Source organism: Cygnus olor, chromosome Z (assembly GCF_009769625.2).
Source record: "Cygnus olor isolate bCygOlo1 chromosome Z, bCygOlo1.pri.v2, whole genome shotgun sequence".
In the NCBI taxonomy this organism is placed as follows: domain Eukaryota; kingdom Metazoa; phylum Chordata; class Aves; order Anseriformes; family Anatidae; genus Cygnus; species Cygnus olor.
Window position 1 is genome coordinate 25,241,073 of NC_049198.1, and position 22,313 is coordinate 25,263,385.

The following is a 22,313-nucleotide window of genomic DNA, read 5'->3' on the forward strand; positions in this document are numbered from 1 at the left end:
GGTCCATCTATCAAATCCATGTCTCTCCAATTTAGAGACAAGGGTGTTGTGCAGGACAGTGTCAAACACTTTGCACAAGTCCAAGTAGATAATCCCAGGTAGACCCTAGTAGCCTTAAAATGGCTCTTTTCCGGTGTTTGAATCACACCAATAGTTCTGGATGGTTTATGGACTCCAGCACCACTATGATCCCATCTATCTCCACGTAAACACTGCACTGTGCATGGACCACATATACCTTTCCTCCTTCTCCTGGCCACCACAGAGACAGACAACCAGGAAAGCTGGTTGCAGCCACACTGTGAAGCTTATGTCATGCTGGCTGACACTAGATAAGTTAGTCCTGATGGATTTAAGTTACAGTGTCTCTGCAGGGCGATCAATACATCCTTCACAGTCACTAGCATTTTTTTTTCCATTATCCAAAGCATCTCCACTTCCTTTGGCCTAGAAAACACAGAGCTGACTATGTAGTCAGCCTGTTATACTGGTCCTGCCAGCAAACAGCACCTGGAAAATGTTTATCTCTAAGTGCAGAGAATGTTATTACTCCTGAGAAAAAACATAGGTAACACAATCCCTCCTGGCTATTTTTGAGTTGACTACATTTATTCAAATTTTGGGCAACCAGGTCTAGGTAGCCCTGCCTGAGCAGAGGGCTTGGACCACATAACCTCCAGAGGTCCCTTCCAACCTCAACCTTCTGTGATTCTGTGATAATGAAACCTGAGTTCCAGAGGACTGTTATGGTAGATAGACATCACACTGCTTGATTCCCAGGAGAGCTACCTATCTAGACAGGTGCTACATGTCTTCAGGCATTACAAAATGAATGTTAAAATTGTTGGGCCCAGATGGTATTCAACAAGGATTAATGAGAAAACTCAGGAACAAAATAGCTGAATTCATAACAGCAGTATGATGCCTCTTGCAAAAATTGCACTTGAATGCTAGGAGCCAATGCATAATTAAAAGCAAGTTCTGCAATGTCCACGGAACTATGATCCTGTGAGCCAGATATCTGTACTGAGCCAGTTAGTAGAGGTTATAACTACAGCCATCACTGAGGAACTTTTGTATCTTTTTGGGCAAAGTCACCTTAGCTTTTGTGAAGAGAAATCTGGGCTTAATAACGTTTTGGAGTTTTGGGAAGAAGAAGGACACACATGAAGATAAGGGTGATCCAGCAGGTAGTCTACCCAGATTTCCAAAACATTTCTGGCATAATTACCAAAGTCTTTTAAAGAAAACTAAGCAGCTGTGGAAGGTCCTCTCATGGAAAAGTAGCAGAGTAGAAGACAGAAAACAAAGGGCAGGAGGAAAATGGTTGGTCTTCACAACGTAGGGAGTTCACCAGAGCAGTGTTGGACCTGTACTGTTCTGCATATTCATAATTGTTCTGAAAAAGTTTGAGCAGTGAGGAATAACAATTTGCCAAAGACACAAAGTTAGTCAAGACAGTGGGGACTTAGGCAGGCTGCAAATAATTGCAGAAGAACCTTGTAAGACTGACTGAGCAATGAAGAGACAGATGAAACAAATATGAATAACTGTAAAGTAAGGTGCATAGAGGAAAAACATCCTAGCTTGCCATACAGAACTATGTATGCAAAAATAATTGCATGCAGAATTATGTATGTTGCAAAATGACTGTAACTGGTCAGGAGTGATATGCTGAAGTTACAAGCAGTTGCATGAAAACACCAAAACAGTTTTCCAGAGAAGAAAGAAAATAAAATCAAACATTAGGAGCTATTGGGAAAGCATCAGGGAACAAAACAGAAGTCGTCACTCCATCATATGTGGCTTGAATATCATGTGTAGCTGAGGGACAGCACATAGGAAGGTGAAGGCCTTGGTGAATGTGTCAGTACTGGAGTGACTGAATTGGCCAAGACTCCTCAACCTGAAAATTAGCTGAGAGGGAGAGAAACTGATAGCAGCCTACAAAATTGCAAGTGGCAAGGGTAAGGCAGTTAGGGGCTCATTCATCCTCTTCCCCTTTAAGAGCCAAAGTCTACCAATGAAGATAGCAGAAATGAGGCTTGACAGAGATGAGCCTTGGGGAGCAATGCCAGGGTTGGGGGTTAGGGCAATGGCCCAACTGAAGCGCGTCTACAATAATGCACACAGCACAGGCAACAAACAGGAGGAGCTGGAAGCCATTGTGCGACAGGCAAACTATAATGTAGTCACCATCACTGAAATGTGGTGGGACCACTCCCATGACTGCAGTGCTGCAATGGATGGCTATAAGCTCCTCAGAAGGGACAGGCAACAAAGGAGGTGCAGTGGCATAGCTCTCTATGTTAGAGAGTGTTTCGATGTTGTTGAGCTCAGGCCTGGGAATGTTAAGGTAGAGTCTGTATGGATAAAATCAGAGGATTCCAGGTAGGCTGAACACTCCTCAAGAAGGAAGTCTTAAAGGCACAGGAGCAGGTTGTCCCTGTGTGCCCTAAGATGAGCCGATGGGGAAGAAGACTGACGTGGCTGAACAGGGAACTTTAGCTGAGTGTCTGGGAGCAAAACAGAATTTATGTCCTTTGGAAGAAGGACCAGGAAACTTGGGGAGAGTACAAGGAAATTGCCAGCATATGCAGAGAGAAAATCAGAAGGCTAAAGTCCAGCACAAGCTCAAGCTGACCACTATGGTTATGGATAACAAAAAACGTTTTTACAAATACATTAAAGAGGAGGGCCAATGAGGATCTCCATCCTGTACTGGAAGCAGGGGGGAACATGACTAATGAGGATAAGGAAAAGGCTGAAGTTCTTAATGCCTTCTTTACATCTGTCTTTACTAGTCAGACCACTTATCCTTGGGGTACTCAGCCTCCTGACCTGGAAGTCTGGGATGGAGAGCAGAAGAACCCTCCCACAGTTCTGGTGGAAACAATCAGAGGCCTGCTGTTCCATCTGGACTGTCACAAGTCCATAGGGCCAGGCGGGATCCACCCAAGGTTGCTGAGGGAGTAGGCGGATGTGATTGCTGGGCTGCTTTCCAGCATCTATCAGTGGTCATGGTCATCCAGAGAGGTCCAGGATGACTGGAGGCTTGCTAACATGATGGCCATCTATAAGAAGGGTAGTAAGGAGGACCTGGGGAACTAGAGGACTGTCAGCCTGATCAGGCCCAGTCAGCACAGGTTCGTGAAAGGCAAGTCCTGCCTGATCAGCCTCATCTCCTTCTATGACCAGGTGACCTGCTGGGTGGATGAGGGAAAGGCTGTTGACGTAGTCTACCTAGACTTCAGCAAAGCCTTTGACACAGTCTCCCACAGTATTTTCCTGGAGAAGCTGGCAGCCCATGGCTTGGACAGGTACATGCTTTTCTGGATTAAAAAATGGCTGGATGACCAGGCCCAGAGAGTGGTGGTGAACAGAGTGAAATTCAGCTGGTCACGAGTGGTGTTCCTCAGGGGTTCGTGTTGGGGCCCATCCTCTTTAATATCTTTATTGATGATTTGGATGAGGGAATTGAGTGCACCCTCAGTAAGTTTGCAGATGACACCAAGTTTGGGGGAAGTATCCATCTGCCAGAGGGTAGGAAGACCCTGCAGAGGGACCTGGACAGGTTGGATTGATGGGCAGAGGCCAATGGGATGAGGTTCAACATGGCTAAGTGCCAGGTCCTGCACTTTGGCCACAACAACCCCATGCAATGCTACAGGCTTGGGGCAGAGTGGCTGGAAAGCTGTGCAGAGGAAAAGGATCTGGGGGTGTTGGTCGATGCTTGTCTGAACATGAGCCAGCAGTGTGCCCAGGTGGCCAAAAAGGCCAATGGCATCCTGGCTTGGATCACGAATAATGTAGCCAGCAGGACCAAGGAGGTGATCATCCCCCTGTACTCTGCTCCGGTGAGGCCACACCTCGAGTACTGTGTTCAGCTTTGGGCCCATTAGTACAAGAAGGACATCAAGGCCCTGGAGCATGTCCAGAGAAGGGCTACAAAGCTGGTGAAGGGCCTGGAACACAAGTCCTATGGGGAGTGGCTGAGGGCACTGGGGCTGTTTAGTGTGGAGAAGAGAAGGCTCAGGGGAGACCTTATTGCTCTCTACAACTACCTGAAAGGAAGGTGTGGGGAGCTGGGGGTTGGCCTCTTCTCACAGATAACTAGTGATAGGACTAGAGGGAATGGCCTCAAGTTGCACCAGGGGAGGTTCAGGTTGGAAATTAGGAGACATTTCTTTTCAGGAAGAGTAGTCAGGCATTGGAAAGGTTTGCCCTGGGAGGTGGTGGAGTCACCGTCCCTGAGGTTGTTCAAGGAAAGTCTGGATGTGGTACTCAGAGACACAGTTTAGTGGGTGACGTTGGTAGGAAGATGGTTGGACCAGATGATCTTGGAGGTCTTTTGCAACCTTCATGATTCTATGTTTGTATGATCCTGATTCAAAGAAAGTTAAATGATTTTGATTTTCACAGCAAGACATCTAAATGATGTTACTAAAATAGACCAGCCACATCAGATTTAATGAAGCCATTGTGCTGAAAATAGCTGGATGTTGGGAGAGTATTGTGGGGCATATGGCAGTTGCTCGCGTTGTTTTTGCTCCTCTGTGGGTACCTGCCTATAACTGCTCTTTGTTGCTGTCACACATGCACTTTGAGTTACAGATTAATATTTAGTAGCAGCAGTTTTTCTCACAGATGGCAATGAGTTTAGCTCCTCCTGCCTTCATTTGTCCCCACCCCCTTCCCTTTTCCTCTGGGCTCCAGGGTACATTGCGACAGCTCCATAGCATATCATTCATGTGGCCCTGCAATGTGACAAACCTCCCCAGCCACAACTAATGTCAATCTGTTATGTTGACCGTGTGCCCTGTTCAGCAGTTCTGCTGTTTTTTGACACAGCTCCTGACATCTTACTGCCTTGCAGACCTCCAGAAGCATGGATGAGCAGGCTGTGCTCAATGGGCTCTGGGTCTGAGCCAGCAGAGCCATTCTTATGTGTGGAGGTTCACTGCTCACTGTTTAAAAGGTTAGACAGGGGCCTCACAGCTTCTGTGCTTCAACTGGTCTTGCAGATCCACGGGTGCTGACAGTGAAAGACAGAGACTGCCTCCCTCCCTGGTGCCCAGCCAAGCCCTCATCCACCAAACCAGGCGGAAGCTGTTTCAAGAAAAAAATAACCTTTGCCTCCCTCCAGCTTTAACTTTAACTGATTACTCTCCAGTGATCCTATCCACCACAAGGTCACACATGCTTGTGACAATATGAGGGAACGGTGTGATAAAGCTGTCAGGCCAGAGGAAACACTGCCTTACAGTCTCTTAGCTGCAGCACGTGCTCAAGCCGACTGTGAAACCATGACACTGTGCACACAAATTACATTGATTTCTAACTCCCTGACACTTTCAAGGATTATTTTTCACAGCATCCCAACCTTATATAAGCTATGAGTGGGGTGGGGGTTTTTTGTTTGTTTGTTTGTTTTGCACTGATTGGTGTTTAAACTGCAAAGTTAGCACTCTAACTGCTCAGGAAAATATTTGTATTTATATATTATATATATACTTTTTTTAATAGCAGAAGGTGACTACCTTTATACCAATCAGTCCTGCCTGAGGACACAGTTTCAAAGAAAGCTTAGAAGCCTATCCCACCCTCCTGGGCTAACTGTTCTTGCCCCATTGCTATCTGGTTATATACAAACACAATTGTCAATTACAAGAATTAATTCAAATTTCTGTAATCTTTAATTCTTTAATCAATCCTCTTCAGTAATGCTAGTTTTCTGTTGAATCAACTCCCTAACCTGCTTTCCTATTCAGCTGCATAAGAACCAGTGCCTGAGAAAGAAGGGTAAGAAAAACAGGATTGTAGCATAGCAGCTGCTGTAGTGTAACCCAGCAGGCAGCTCAGCACCAGACAGACATTTGCTCACTCTCCCTCAGTGGGTTGGGAGAGAAAATTGGAAGAAGATAAAACTTGTGGGCTGAGGTGAAGACAAGTCTAATAGGACAGAAAATGAAGGCAAAAAACATAGTAGTAGTAGTAACAATATTAATAATAATGATAATGATGATAAAGGCATATACAAAGAACATGATGCACAATGCAATTGCTCACCACTGATGCCCAGCCAGACCCTGAGCAGTGACAGACCCCCAGGCCAACTCCCCCCGTTGCTATTGTCCAGCATGATGCCATGTGGCATGGGACACCCATCTGGCCCCCCTGGGCCAGCTGTCCTGGCTGTGTCCCCTCCCAGCTCCTTGTGCACCTCCAGCCTCCTCGCTGGCAGGGCATCATGAGGAGCTGAAGAGGCCTTGACTTGGCGTAAGCACTGCTTAGCAACAACTGAAACATCAGCATATTAGCAGCATTATTTTCATCCTAAACATAGCACCAGCAAAAAAATTAACTCTATCCCAGCTGAAACAAGGACAGAAACCACCCCTTATTTTATACCATCTATGTCATGGTACCCCACTTTCCAACACATCCCATTTAATCGCCACTAACTTTCTTGTCTTTTGATACATATACAAACGGTTACCATTCCTTCACAATATGCACCATCCTTCCAAAATGGCTGTTGAATTCATTTAGTCAATGGCTTTGGGCTCCATCTGTCATAACAGTCCTTCAGGGCAGAAGAGTTGGTGTTGGACTGCTGTATGCTGAAGCCAGTTCTGGTTCCATCACCACTACTCTCTGCTCGGTTCCGTCAAAATTAATTCCTCATTAATCCAGTTGACTGTAATACCATTGATACGGCATACAGCAACCATAGCAGTGATGACTTACAGTATTATATAGCAATTATATAGCAACCACCAGAGAGATTAAATGTATCCCAGCCAAAACTAGGACAACAGCTTAAGATGCTCTTCCATGATAACAAGTGGCTTACAACACTCTAACCTCATATACATTTTGTTTAAACTTGCAACTTCTTTTATTATACTCTGTATCATACAGAGTATGACCTACCTGTCCCATTAATGGGATCAAATTTAACCCTTCATTCTAAATTAGGATAAGGATTTGCAATGCAGCTATAGATGGGATACCTGTATTAAAAGTAAGGATTTACCTTGCTACAATTTGTCTCTGTTTTGAGCTGAAGAAAAACTGAACAAGAAAAGAAGACAATTCTTATACGGGTTCCTCCTTTTTATCTGTAGTTTAGTTTGCTCTTTGTTGCACTTGGGTTGAGGCAAATTAAGACACACTTGCAGCATTGTTTATTTAGGAGATACAGATCTTAAAAATAGTTGAATGTTTGATTAAATCCTCAGTATCAGTTCTCTCCTAACCACACAATAGTTCATTGCAGAGCAAAACGATCCCCACAAGCAGTAGAACACGGAATTTCACCCTCCTCTCCATCCCAACATAAAACCCAGATGATATCAGTAAAACAGTGAAGGAAAATCAAAATGGACTTTAGTGATCTATACTATAAAAAGAAACACAACTAAAAAGAGCTTTTCACAGCGTGCAGTGAGCACATAGATGATTGTGGGCTCCTTGAACAGTCTTCTCCAAAGTATGTCACATATGATACAATCTCTTTAAAGATAAACCATTCTATTAATTAAAACTTTTTATCAAAAAGCTTTCAACTACACAATAGTAATGCCTAACTCTTATGCATGTCATTGGCAGACCTCTGTTGTAGGTAAGAGTTGAAAGACTCTTCCTTGCAACCTGCTTTTTCAATCCATAAGTGAGGAAGCACTGAAAAAGCTATGCTTTAACTTCTGGGATGTTACAGAAAGAAGTATTTTAGATATATTTGATGCAATATATACTGCTACACAAGATTGTAGTTTCTGTAAGTTGTAGTTTCTTCAATTTCTACAATTTCAGGAACACAACAGCCCTCCAAGACTGAATGGCTATATTAAGCCTATTATTTTTCAGCAACATACGAGTCATCCATTGATCATGAGTGATATCATTGTGGTATTATGTGGACACTCACAGACAATTCAACACCTTTAAAACATTGTCATGCTTTAACTCCAGCAGGCAGCTAAGCACCACACAGCCATTCTCTCACTCTCCCCAGGTGAGGTGGGGGAAGAGAATTGGAAAGATAAAAGTGTGAAAACTCAAATGTTGAGATAACAACAGTTCACTAGGTAAAGCAAAAGCCACGTGCACAAGCAAAGCAAAGCAAAGCAAGGAGTTCATTTACTACTTCCCACCAGCAGGCAGGTGTTCAGCCACTTCCAGGAAAGCAGGGCTCATCACACATAACTGTTTCTTAGGAAGATAAATTGCATCACTCCCAATGTCCCCTCCTTCCTTCTTTATCCCTCATTTTTATTGCTCAGCATGATACTATATGGTATGGGACACCTCTCTGGTCAGCTTGGGCCAGCTGTCCTGGCTGTGCCCCCTCCCAGCTCCTTGTGCACCCCCAGCTTCCTCACTGGCAGGGCAGCATAAGAAGCTGAGAAGTCCCTGACTTAGCATAAGCACTGCTCAGCAACAACTGAAACATCAGTGAGTTATCACCAAAAATCAGAGTATTTTTTGGACTGACAGCTTTTCTATTTGTTTGTGTTTGCAGAAATCCCGCAAAGTCACAGGTCACTTTAATGCTCACACAATGTACAGCTTGGTGAAAATTACCAGGATTGCAAGATTTGAGAGAATGTATCTAAATCCTACCAGCAAATGTATACCATCAGCTTTTTAAAGAAGAAGTTGATGTGATTGCATATTCATGAGTGATCACAAATGGGCGGGGGAGGAGGATTTAAGATATTTAGAAATCTAAACATGATTTCTCTCTCATTATTTCCCCAGAGTTCTGAACCATTTGGAACCATTTGGTTTAGTTATCTACTGATAAGGGAATAAAGTTTTGCTCTAATGAAATGTGTCATTCGGTGTTTTTACTTGACACATTTATATGTTACAGCTATAAAGGTCAGACTTCTAATTCACTATTAGGAATGATATCTCTGCTACCTGAAACCCAGCAAGGTGAACTTCTCAGTCTTTTGAAGAGCATATAAATGCATAAAAGAAAGCACACAACTCAAATGTGTTATAAAAAAATCATATTAGGTATCTTAAAAAATACAAGACATTATATAAAAATCAAACCTATTCATCAAAATTTTGTTAAACAGACCCATTTAAGATCAGGTACTCAGGAGTATTAAGTAACAGTATGTAATCTCAACATCTCAACTAACATTTAATTTAGCTCAGTGCTAGCTGATAACAAGTTCAGCTGGTCAACTCAAAAAGATAACCTTACCAGACTACTACCATGTTAGTATTTACAACATGAAAATTTTAAAAATACAATAAGATTACATTATACTTAAGATAATAAGCACTCATGCTGCTGGACCCCCACCAAGATGGTGGAACACATTCTCCTTTCCTTCTCACTACTGTTTCAAAAAACATTCAGTGTTAAGCACGTACACAGTGCAAGGTCCTATACAAACAATGTGTTTAATATATTACAGTTAAAGCCAAACAAAACAGATTTCTCTGTTAATTAAATATACTAGAAACTCTACATAACATTCCAGTGACATTTGCCTTTTTGCCAGTTTCAATATTGAACAAAAACTTCTTCAACCACAACACACTTTGAGGTGAGCAGCACTTCTGCAAAGCATCAGAAATGTCATTATTTGTTTTCCCAGCATGGTTGGAAGATTTATCTGCTTGCTATTTCTATAAAGGATAAGCAGATGCCAGTTCTGAAATCCAGGCTTCAATGTGAGTCAAAAAGCAAAGGTGTTCTGTTATACAAAATAACTTCCTTGTCTTCCTTTCAACAGCAGTAGTAAGAGTTCACTTTTCTTCTAGGACTAAACTCAGTAGGTTGATTCAGTGGTTCCATTTGAGTTTGAAGAGTAAGAAATGGATTTCTTGGGGTATCTATTTGATGAGAGAGAAACTTGCATCCTCCGTGTAGTTCGTACACTTCGGCAAAGAAGAGCATATCTAAGATTGCCTCTGAAGTCTTTTGAAATATAGTAATATATGAATGGATCGATACAACTGTTCAGAGTAGAAAGACACAGCGCAGTTATGTATGACCCATACAGATGACTTTGACTGTATTTTTTGAGGAGTAAATAGTGCACAATAAGAAGCACATTGCTAGGTGTAAAACAGATGATGTACATTGACAGGACAGCAATAATGAGTTTGATTGCTCTTTTTCGTTTCTTCCCATTGTTTATATCTGAGATGGAAGCATTCAGAGTCTTAATCATTAGTATGTAAGCAACAGAAGTGACGAGAGCTGGGATTAGGAAGAGTCCAACTGCAAGTGAGAGGAAGTAATTGAACATGTCGTTAGCCAAAACATTTTCAGGCAACACATCATGGCAGGTAGTGATGTTAAGAGCTGAAATATATACTGTCTGATTAACAAGATACAGTGGAATATTGCACAGCAAAATCAGTATCCAGATAGCAAGGGAGATGCCCAGAGCAATTTCAGACTTCTTTCTTGAGTTCACTATGGGGTTCACTACAACCCAATACCTTTGCACACTGAGACATGTCATAAAAAGAATGGAGCAGTACATATTTCCATAGAAAAATCCAACAAGCACTTTGCAGAGACCTTCTCCGAATAGCCAATTATTGCCATTTACATGGTATGCAATCTTCAGTGGGAACCATACAACAAAGAGAAGGTCTGCGAATGCCAAGTTAACCATATAAATCACAGCAGGATGTTTCTTCTTTGTTCTGAAAAAAAAGACCCAAATGGCCATGGCATTGCTTGGCAAACCAATGATAAAGACAATGACATATACAATGGGAAGAAAAACTGTAGTCAGCTTTCCTGTAAGGACTTTTGCTGCAAAGTCATCCACTTTGTAGGACTCCCCAGAGGCATTATTTGCATTTGTAACTTTCTGGCCCACAAAACTTCTTCCTTTTGGCTTGGTGGTTATATTTTTCACTAGAAAAAAAAATATATTGAGAAGTCACTGTTACTGAAGTGCAAACATAACTTTCCTTTTTTTTTTTTTATTTAATAAACTAGACAACATGATTTACACTGAAGAATTAAAGAGGGTCTTATCAACAGAAAAATGAGACTGCTTTTCAAATACTTGACAATTTTTCTTCCCTTCATTTTAGTTTACTATCCAAAATGCACATATATCTTTATTTAATGGTTGTGTATCAGTAAAAAGAATGCTTTTCCGCCTCACCAGTAATATAACAATACCTTATTGAAATGGCTGTCAGGTGTTTTAACTCTTCAGATGGCAGGAACAAACTTGTTCAAGTAACCCAGGGGCACGATTATCTTTTTTCATGGCACTGCCAGATTACTCAAATGCTGGAATTTCTAGAACTTTCCAGCATGCTTACAATATATCTGCAGTAGAAGTTTTCTTGGCCTCAATCTGATGATGAAAAGATGGCCGCAAACCCAGCTGTGCATTAAAGACAGTATGCTGTCCTCAGTCAGACTAGGTAGAACTGAAACAGTCAGAATGCAAAGCAGGAAGCTATGCTCAAGTGACCTCTGAAGACAGATGTCTATTGCACTATATCTGAAATAAAATATGAACAGACTGACCCTGTTGCATCTTCATGCTTAAAGTTAGTCATCTGTCGTGTCCTTCTAATTCACAGATAAGATGGTCAAGCAATCTCTACAATTTCTACTCACACCACTAGATCAGTAGAGCTGCCAGATATGGTCGCTGGAAAGCAACATTGTACTCAGGCAAATAGATAGGGCAAGAGGAATGGTTTTAAACTAAAAGAGGGGAGATTTAGATTAGATATTAGGAGGATAATTAGGAATTAGGAATATTAGATATTAGAAGGAAATTCTTCACTCAGAAGGTGGTGAGGCACTGGAACAGGTTGCCCAGAGAAGCTGTGGATGTCCCATCTCTGGAGGTGTACAAGACAAGGTTGCATGGGGCTTTGAGCAACCTGGTCTAGTAGGTAGCATCCCTGTGCATGACAGGCGGTTGGAACTGGATTGTCTTTAAGGTCCCTTCCAACACAAGCTGTTCTGTGATTCTACGGTTGCTTCCTACACCAAAAAGCTATCACTTCAGGTTTTGCTCTACCTCTTTGAATGCCACATGAACCTGTACACCATATAGGCAAGCCAGACATTCCTGACTGCTCTGTCTTGTATGACAGCCTTCAGATGGCTCAGCCCAGAGACCCCTACCACAACACCTTCCATACTCAACACAGTCCTCTTGTACAGAAAAGTTAAACTGCACAGGTACTGTCAAAGAACTCACTCTGTTCTAAAAAGTCATATATTCACCAAGCTAGACTCAATGGACGTGATACATGATTGTTTGTAACAGTAGTTTAATCGTATCACAAATTCTATCAATATTTGTGGATAATTTTAGCCACTCCCTCTCCCCCAAAAAAGCCACCAACGAAAACAGCAACATCAAAAAACACAACAGTCTAAAGAAGAGTTTTATTGAGCAAGCAGGTCTGTGTTTAACATGCCATGAAGAGCATTGAAAGACGGTGCTTTTGTCTTTCAATAAACAGTAGTTTTGATACAATCCCAGCAAGGAATAAATTAGACTAACACCTTACATTTTAAAGTAAGCACTGGAACAGGCACTGGAACAGGCTCCCCAGGGAAGGGGTCACGGCACTGAGCCTGACAGAGGTCAAAAGAGCTTGGAAAATGGTCTTAGACACATGGTCTTTATTTATTTAGGGTGGTCCTTTGGTCCTGGACCCAGGAGTTGGACTTGATGATCCTTGTGGGTCCCTTACAATTCGGATATTCTATGAATGTATAAGAAAAGAATTTTCATACAATAAATAAATAAACACACAAGTATGTGTGTTTTCCACAATAGATTCTCAAAAGTAGCACAACTCTAGACAGCTGTTCAAGTTAGTACTACAAATGCCTGATGTACAGTATTAGGGTCCTACCTAGGCTGAGTGACCTCTTTCCTAAAGAGGTACAGAAATATGGCATATATTGGTGTTCTTTAGAGTTTTGAATTAAGTTACCCTAGCTCTAGTTAGCAAGGGTTTGTCAAGTTCAAGGCACAGGCAGGCTTCACTGGAAGACCGTGGTGTAAGAAAGCTTTTTGCCAGTGCAATGACATGGACTTCAGTCTTTGTGCAGTCTACTGCAAAGATTTGTCTAAATTATATCAGCAGAACAGTCCTAAAGAAAATAAACTGCAATGACAAATATTCATTTTGACCTATTTGTGGTTTAATTACAAAAGAGCAGAATCATACAAATCCTGCTGTCAGGTCTTCAAGTCACATGATTATGTCAATAATATCTTTAAGGACTGTAAACTTTGCTTGCATATCACAGAATAACCAGGTCCCTAACCTGAGGTGTGAATAGAAGAATAGAGAATCAGCTTAAAGAACATAGCTCATTGAGACATTAGATGTAAATGATAAAAAGTTAAGCAATACTTCTTTCCCCAGGTTGGCTGAGAAAGGTCCCAGAGTGCTCAGACCCTTTACTACAAGCTGACAGCAGTTCTCAGAGTACCACAATAAAGCTTAGCATAGCACTGTGCAGCTGTACATCAACAAGTAGTTTACCTTATCAACCTGCAGTCATACTATTCATATTCCGTTCAAAAGACTTAAATATTTTGTGACCAGACACAAAAGCAATGCTTTGCCATTCGTGTTCATAGGCTGGGTGGAAAGAAATAAGCATAGTCTCCAAAAAACCTGGAGTGTTTGCGTGTCACAAAAGAACAAGAGCGACACAAAAGAAGACACATGGAAGACACATGACACGCAAACAGGACTTGGTATTGCAAGAGTGAAATAACAAAGTTTTTCTTATTATTTATTCCATTTTTGAAGGCATGGTCAAATTAAATATATGATTTCAGGCACCAAGTTTTGCTTTTATGCTTACTTGAAGGATATGTTTCAGTTTTGGCCTCATAATTTCTGACTGCAGATACTGGGCAGCTTTTGTTAGCCCAGCTGGCATGCATAGAGGGAGACATTTCAGTATCCTGTTTCTCTTTGCAGTTAACACTCCCTCCAAGAGCAACCAATCCTTTGTTAGGTATGTGCATTTTCTACTCCTTTTCTTACTCTTTCTCTGCTTGCTGTTTTCCATAACAATTGAGGTTTTTGTTGGTGGTGTTTTTTTTCCTTTTTTTTTTTCCCCCCCAAGAACAGTTTCACCCTGCCTGACTCACATACAGAGAATGCAGTTAACTTGCTAATCTGCCCACAGCAAAAGCTTACTTGGCATCATGGGGACAAACACACTCTCTCCCACAAGAAGACAGTTTCAACATCGCTAGCTTTGCTATTTGTCTAGAAGATATAAACCATCACACCAAACGAAGGATGATGTCTGCCCTGCAGCACTGAGTATCTAAACCATCTTAGGTCATGGTGGCAATACTCACCCATACAGGACTAAGGTTAAGGTTCTTGATTCTGCAGCACAGATTCACCACAACCCCACAAGTGCCTTAGCCTGTTTGAAAACAGTCGTGTCCCCTGACTTGCAGTGCATCTACCTTGGCTGGGAGGGGAATACCATTTCCAGCTCATCTCACTTCCCAACACCAGAAGGTCAAGCAACCTGATAAAACATTTAAGCAGACTACCTTTTCCAACCCAAGTTGATACTGTTCCCTATACAGCTTACGCTTGCCCCGGTCAGATAGCTAGGATATCAAGAGGCAATCCGGTATCTCTAACTCTGCTCTCAACCACAAAATTTGCACCTAATGGCTCACTGATTTTTACTGCCTTAAGATTTTAAGGATGCTATCATCCGTTTGTTACAACCTACAATAGTTCTAGGTAGCACAAAAAGTGATGCAAAATATACCACACAACAGAACAAAATAAAATATCTGATACCATCATGCACTGGTTTGACCATGCAGGTGACAACCACGTATTAAATATCTAGTGTCTATTTGATGAGAAAATAGGAACTACCATAAGCTTGGTTTCAATATTTACATAGTCTTTATGCATGTACTTTTACTATGTAAGTAGGCACAGGGGGAACTAATGCAGAGAGGCACAGTGCAAAGTGCACAGATATGGCAATGGGATTTGGAGGCTTACTATAAAAAGGTGGCAAAACATGAACTGTAGGGTGGTGAAATTTGAATGTTTTCTTTTCTTTTTTTTTTTTTTTTTTAACGGTATTTACGTTCAGAAAGCAATATAAAATAACAAAAATAAGAATTAAGATTTTTTTTTTTAAATGAAAAAAAAAAAGACTGTGTCGTCTTCACTTCAGAACCTGATTTTCTTCTTCCAGATCTGAAAAGCTAGGGTTTTTCCTTTCTTTTCCTTTCACTTACGCACACCTTTAGGCGCGTTGCTGAGAACCAGGTGAGGCACAGCAGCACCTGATGCTGGCGATGCCTCGTTCAGACCGACCACGCGGCCGAGCCCCGACCCCGCAGCGCTGCTCGGGGCTCCCCGCACCCTGCCCAGTGCCGACGGGCTGCGCCCCAACGCGATCAAGCCCCATCGCCTCGCCCTGAGCCCCGCCGTCCCCCTCAGCCACAGCACCGGCGGTGCCGTTTCTCGCCCCGCTCCCGTAGCCCTGCCGCGGGGCTCCGGTGCCCGCAGCGGCGGCTCGCACCCCGCCCGGCGCTGCCCAGCTCACCTGTGGGCGTGACGGCTTCCAGCAGGGCGCTGAGCAGTAGCAGTAGCAGCAGCAAGCACAGCCCTCGGCGCCCAGCCATCGTCCCTCCCGCCGCGCTCCGGCCGCTGCCGTCCTGTCCTGTCCCGCACGCACGACCAGTTTCGCCTGATACCTGAGCTAGGAGGGGGCGGAGGGTGCGGCCTGACCGGTACCGGCACGGCAGGACCGCCCCTCGGGGCTTGGCGGGGCGGCACCTAAAATGGCGGGGGTGAACCCCGCCGCGGGGTGCGCGGGGTCCGCCCCAAAATGGCTGGGGGGGGGTTGTGGCGGGACTGTGGGTTGTGGTGTGCCTTGCCTCGCGGCTGGTGCCTCAGCTGCGGGGCCGAGCGTATCCTGCGGGGTTTCGGCCCTTCCTCAATCTGTTCTCCGACTGCTACCTGAGCCCGGTCGCAGGGTAGGGAGGTGAGGCTGTCGCCCGTGGCAGGTGCCTGATGAGGAGTCCTGCCTGTACCCTCAACTAGGCCGGCCCATGGGGCTGCTTTTGAGGTTTTAAGTTTTGGGTGACGTGGCCTGCAATGGCTGTGGAGTCTTCTGCGGCGCTAGAAATCACGCTGGAGTACATCTGGTTAGTTGTCATGCACAGCATACCTGGTGCATGACGGACCAAGTGAAGTAATAGGCTGTGTGTGCGGTGTGACGTCTTTGGGGTATGATGCCTCGAAGAAAAGGTGTCTGAGGTTTAGGGAGGGGGAAATCCCCCCAGATCACCTGTGTTGAGTGCTCCATGTATGGCTTTTATTGTGCTTCTGTAATGCTGTTTGTTCGTTGAGTTTGTATTAGAAGAGTAGCAAAGTGCATGTTTAATTAGCATTTTTATGAAGTTACAGCCAGTGATGCATTGTTTGACCTGCCACTTACTGGAAGGCCGTGTGGTAGTTTTACTCAGGTGGCAGCTGAGCTCCACCACAACCACTCTCTTGCTCCCCCTCCTCAAAGGGAAAGGGGGAGAAAATACAGTGAAAAGTGCTCAAGGGTTGAGATAAGGACAGGGAGATCACTCAACAACCATCATGATGGGCAAAAAAGTCTCAGAGCAGGGAGACTAGTAACTTTATTGCCTATTACTAACAAGCTAGAGAAGTGAGAACTAAGGAAAGAAACTAAAAACACCTTCCCCTCATCCACCCTCTTCCATCTCCTCCACCCGAGCAGCCTGGGGGAATGGGGGTTGCGGTCAGTCTATAACACTCTCTGCTGCTCCTTCACTGCCCCTGCTCCATGTGGGTCCATCCCATAGGATGCCGTCCTTCCCAAACTGATCCTGCATGGGCTGCCCACAGGCAGCAGCTCTTCAAGAACTGCTCCAACACGGGTCTGTACTATGGGGTCCATCCGTCAGGAGCAAGCTGTTCCAGCAGGGGTCCCCCACGGGCAGCAGCTCCTGCCAGGTCACCTGCCTCTGCATGGTCCTCTCTCTACGGGCTGCAGTTCCGGCCTGGAATCTGCTCCGGAGAGCGTTCTCCATAGGCCACAATCTCCTTCAGGGCAGGTCCACCTTCTCCACCAGAGGCTCCCCCACAGGCTGCAGCGTGGAGATCTGCTCTGCTGTAGTACACCAGGGGCTACAGAGGGAACTTCAGCTCCGGCACCTGGAGCACCTCCTCCCCCTCCTTCACTGACCTTGGGGTCTGCAGGGCTGGTTCTCACTCCTCACTCTCCCAGCAGCTGTTGTGCAGCAATTTTCTTTTTTTTCTTCTTTCTTAAATCTGCTCTCACAGAGGCACAAACAACACCACTTGTTGGCTCAGCTCTGGGCAGCGGTGGGTCCCTTTGGAGCCAGCTGAAACAGGCCATTTTCTAACATGGGGCAGCTTCTGGATTCTTCTCACAGAAGCCACCTCTGCAGCTTTCCACTACCAAAAGCTTGCCACATAAACCCACTACAGACTGTCATGATTTTCGCTGAACTGTGCCTTGGAGGGAGCCGGTTGGGAATAAGGATGTGCTAGTGAGGACTGGGGCTAAAGGGGTGTTTCTTTGGGACAGTGTAACTCCTGCTGACTCAAAGTATTCCTTTGTGTTTGCCAAGTTTCGAACCATTTTTCATTGTGTTGTCAAATGAAAAACAGGTAGGAAAATGTGTAATGTTTGCTTAACCTATTACATTTGTGGTACTGTATGGGTAACCCAGCACAGGAAAGGGATGCTTTCATTATCAGCCTCTCTTAGGCTCAGGGAGCACCGACTTTATTTTTGCAAATACTTATTTCAAGGGTAATACAACTGAATGTAATGCAATGCCAGAATTGTTTTCAATTTATATACATAAATATGAATTTTAAGAGTGTTTTGGGGTTTGTAAAAATCAGGCATGCAAGTTGCCAAATTCCAAAATTAAAACATGTTCAGCTCTAATTCACACCTCTAGACAAGTAAGTGGCTTTTGAGTTACAGTAGTAGTTTCCTACCTTCCTTGGTTAGTCTGCAGAATGCTCAGTGTTCAGTTGGTAATAAACTTGTTGCTTTTTTCCTTTTTTTTTTTTTTTTCCTTTTTAATAAGTATATTACGAATGTACTCTGTTCTATGCTGCTCTGAAGACAGAATTGTTCTTTTTGTGTACTGTGATGCTCATGAAGTCTGACTACGTGTGTAGGAAGTCTGCATTATTCTCGTTTCAAAGACAGATAATGGAGTATAAAGAAAGATAAATGTGCTTGGAAGTTTTGGGTGTCTGAGTTGAGCTCCAGGGCTTCTCTTTTTTGAGTTTTTTGTTATAAGTCACTCCTTACTCAAAGCATGATTTTTTTCTTATTTGTCATCACTCACAGTACCTGTTGGTTCCTATGTGTCATCCACCCAGCTAAGTCTGCTTACAGACTTCTCATCTTAGTTTCAGCCCCCCTGCTGAGCACCAGGAAAGTCAGCCCATCCCTCCAGACTTCCTCCCTGTCTCCTTTCTCACTTGCAGTGCTTTTTTTGTTTACTTTGCCATTACAGACTGCTTCATGGGTACTTAGTATCCTGCTCCTAATCACCTTGTCAGATGAGCTGTAGTCTTCCCAACTGTATTTTTTATCTAATCTCCCTTTCAAACAGGCATGTACATATGCGCTGGTTTCGATTTTCTAATGTTTTCCCTCTCAGGCCTGAAGTATTCAGTCGTTCTCTCATTAGTGTCTGCTCTAGCCAGTGCTCTCCTGCTGTCTGCCATCACCCAGTTCCAGTTTTCACTGTCCATTTTCTCTTGGTTTACTCTGTCCAGTCTGTCTCTTTGTCCCCTTTACATTCAAGCAGAGAGCCTGGATCTAGCAACAAGAAAAGGGACTGAGAACAAAAGAGAAAAGAATACATTGCTGTCGCTAAACAAAATTTGCTATAGACTCTTCCATGATGGGTCAGAGCTGCAGCTGGAGAAGTTCCATGGCTCTGTGTAGAAGCAAGCATCATTGCCTATGCATCTTCTGGAAATGCAACTCTGAACTTAGCCTCTGTGTGGAAGGAAAACAAGCTAACAGTTTATAGCTTGGCTAGGTGTTCAGAGGAGTTTCAGAAACATGTAATTGACATAAAGATCATCTTTCAAAATCTCATGAGATTCACAGGTAATTAAAAATAGAAGTTATAGAAGAGTGTCAGGTAGCTTTAGTGTTGGAGAACTCTCAACCTGCCTTTCAACAAAGTAGTGGTCATGCGCAGTTTAAGCAGCAGTTTCTAGTGCTTGATCTATGTGTGGCTAGCAAGGCATTTGCTCTGGTTTTGTTCTACTTATTTACATTTATCAGGTCAGTGTTCCTAGTTAACATCTTCAGCAGGCATAAAAAATTCTAGGAAGATTACCAATTTGTAGTCTACAATTTAGTTCTCACTCATGACGTGGAAAGTGTATAGTAGAAAGTAGACATGTTTTTGCCATTATTCAAATTACCTCTTCAAACCGCCTCTTCACCTATTCAAACCACCAAAAGAAGAAAAGTATGCAACTTTAGGTGCTTATTAGGACCCAAGATGATGGCTTGAAGCTGTGACAGGGAACGTTCAGACTGGATATCAGGAAAAGGTTCATCACCGAGAGGGTGGTCAGGCACTGGAAGAGGCTCCTGAGAGAAGCGGTCATGACACTGAGCTGCTGGAGTTTGAGACATGGACAGTGCTCTGAGACACATGATCTGATGTTTTGTGGGTTATTTTTGTTGGTCTACTGGGGACCCAGGAGTTGGACTTGATGGTCCATGTGGGTCCCTTCCAACCCAGATATTCTACAATTAAACCTCAGTCCTCTATTACAAATTGGTACTTTTTTTTTTTTTACTGCTATGCAAATTTTCTGCTACATACACAGATACATATAGTTATATACACCCATATACATAGCATTATATATATATATGTGTGTGTTATGTATACCTATTTTCTGCTAGAAATATAATGCGTTAGGACGAATCAACTTGCCACTTTATACAGTGGATGAAGGGAGCTTTGAACACATGCATCACTTGTGCCATGGCAGTGTTTTTTCTTAAAGCATATTCAAAATGACAAAAACAAAAGTTACCAGCAGCTCATAACTCCCTGCTCTACCAATGGTTGGCTGGGGCATGTTATCAGGAAAGTTTTGTGCATCTTTGGGCAAAGGGCGTAACTGACAATGTACTCTCCCTCTCTTTTTGAGTATCTGCTGCATGTGGTGGAAATAACACAGTTCAGCATGGGGGCTCTGGAGGGGACTTACTGTTTTGCAGGGCTTGTGAGTCTTACACCTTGCATCTGTAATTCATTTTTAATGTCATAAAGGTGTGATTTAATCCCGAAGATATGTTACTTTCTCAAACATACTTCGTACCCCTTTATTAACTGAGAAGTGGATGTGTCTTCATTGCAAGGTAATTGTCAGTACTAGTACAGTTGCTTGTGCTAGGATAAGGGGATGGGAACACTTTCAATATACAGAGCTTGGTTTCTGTGCTTGGGTCACCCTGTGAACTTCTGAGTTTGGTCAGCCAGTGTGTTTTTTAGCAAGTGGTTTACTGTAATCCAATCATGTGTCTGTTGGGGAAAAAGGTAAGGGATGACTATTTGTATCATATGCCTTACACAAACATATGGATTGTTTTATTTAATTATTCAAGTGCAAAAGAATTTTTTTTTTGGAAGGGAGAGGAAATAAAAATCTCCTAACTTTAAAAATCAGTATGTCTTGCAGTGATGGCACAAGCACTTAAAATATGCTTCAATTTGTGCAGTTGTACTAGGGCTCAAGGAGAGAGGTTTAAGTTTGATTTGAATAAAAGAATGAGAATAATTTCATTTTTAAAACTTCAGTACAATGAAGTTCTCTATCCTTCCTCCTTGTTTCTTATTCCTAAAATGTCAGAGACTGTCATCTTAAGCAGTCTGTCCCCCCCCCCCCTCCCCCCCCTTTCTTTTTTGGCAGAGCCTTTTAATAGGTCTTGGAGTATTTCCTGCTCAGTTCTTGTCAGGCTCACTGGCAGACTTATAAGGTTCTGCATAGTGGTTGTCACATATGTCCTTGACACTCTGTGTGTCCAGCCAGGATCCTAGGAAATAAGGGGTAATAGGCAACAGCTGTACATTGTTTTTATTTCTCTAGTAGCAAAGGTCCATTTAATTTAACTCTGTAGGAATTCACTTGCACTGCCTTTCATACCTTATCTACCCCAAGATCCTTGCAATTTTTAGAAATTCTATCCATGGTAAATGTGTGTTTGATGAGCTTGCTATGGTGGTGTTAGTCGTGGGTATGACAGTATGGTTAGCATATTAATTTGTGGCATTTGGGTGTCATTGTTTTGGATGAAGGGATAGGTAGTATGGATTACTTAAGGTGGTCCCTTACTAGCTATTGGGTGTCTTCCTGATTTTTCTAACCTGCTGTAAGCAGTATCCTGTGGCTCCCGTTCACAGTAACCTTGCAGTAATAAAGGACATGCAAAGTACACAAAACAGCTTGGTCTAAGCAGAATACAAAGCAGTGCTTCTGCACTTGTTTTGGCACTTGTTTGCCCTGTGGTACATCTGTCTTCAAGTATGCTTACAGATGTATTTAAAAAAAAAAAAAAAAAAAAACATGCTAAGGTGACAAAATCAAGTACTTGAAAATTAAGAAATGCTATAATGTCGTCGTCTTGTACATTCCTGATTCAGTCTACTTGTGCATGTGCACTTTGAAAGGGGTTTAGTGTCCTTAAAGGGGTTTGGTGACATTACATCCAATCTCTTCTGTGGTGCATTGCATGGAGTGTGTGCTCATGAATAAGCAGGTAATCTCAAGTTGTTATACCTCTGTTCACAAGTACAGGTATTCTCAAGGTTAGCATTTAGCTGGTACTGACCTGTTATGCTACTACTGTTGTAAACTGGGGAATTATTCTCCCTGCATAGATAGCAATTCAGAGGAAGGTGTGTGGCGTGTCTACTGCCTTTCTGTTACCTGCACTAAGTGAAACAAGGGTTTATTATTCAGCCTAGGGTGGAAAAAAAAAGTAACAGCTCAACATAAAGCCACATTGTTAATTGTGTTGGCATGTTCGTTGGAATAGGTGCTAATGTGCCCTTTGTAATAGCCAGCCATTCTCCAGAGCATGTCACCTGCAAGCAGACACTGATAAATGAATTTGCACCAACACTTGGAATTAAAAATAAGGTCAGCCTTATGACAATGGAAACAAGATTACTAAAGAGCTACACGCTTAGAGAGGCAACCTATTTGCAGCAGAAATA

General features: G+C 43.0%; 1 protein-coding gene across 3 annotated transcripts in view; it reads right to left on the reverse strand.

Annotated features, from left to right (window-relative positions):
- The window catches only part of LOC121062118 (protein S100-A1-like), a 57,025-nt gene that overhangs the window by 29,815 nt on the left and 4,897 nt on the right, over positions 1 to 22,313 (reverse strand). The window contains exons 1-2 of one of the 3 annotated variants that reach the window (XM_040541758.1): positions 15,596 to 15,801; positions 9,009 to 10,906 (exon numbers count right to left, since the gene is read on the reverse strand). In XM_040541758.1, the coding sequence (XP_040397692.1) occupies positions 9,801 to 10,906; positions 15,596 to 15,674 (1,185 nt within the window). In that variant the 5' untranslated portion in view covers positions 15,675 to 15,801 and the 3' untranslated portion in view covers positions 9,009 to 9,800. Of the gene's footprint in view, positions 1 to 9,008; positions 10,907 to 15,595; positions 16,065 to 22,313 lie in introns of those variants that run through there. The other 2 variants (XM_040541759.1, XM_040541757.1) reach the window with 2 other exon arrangements.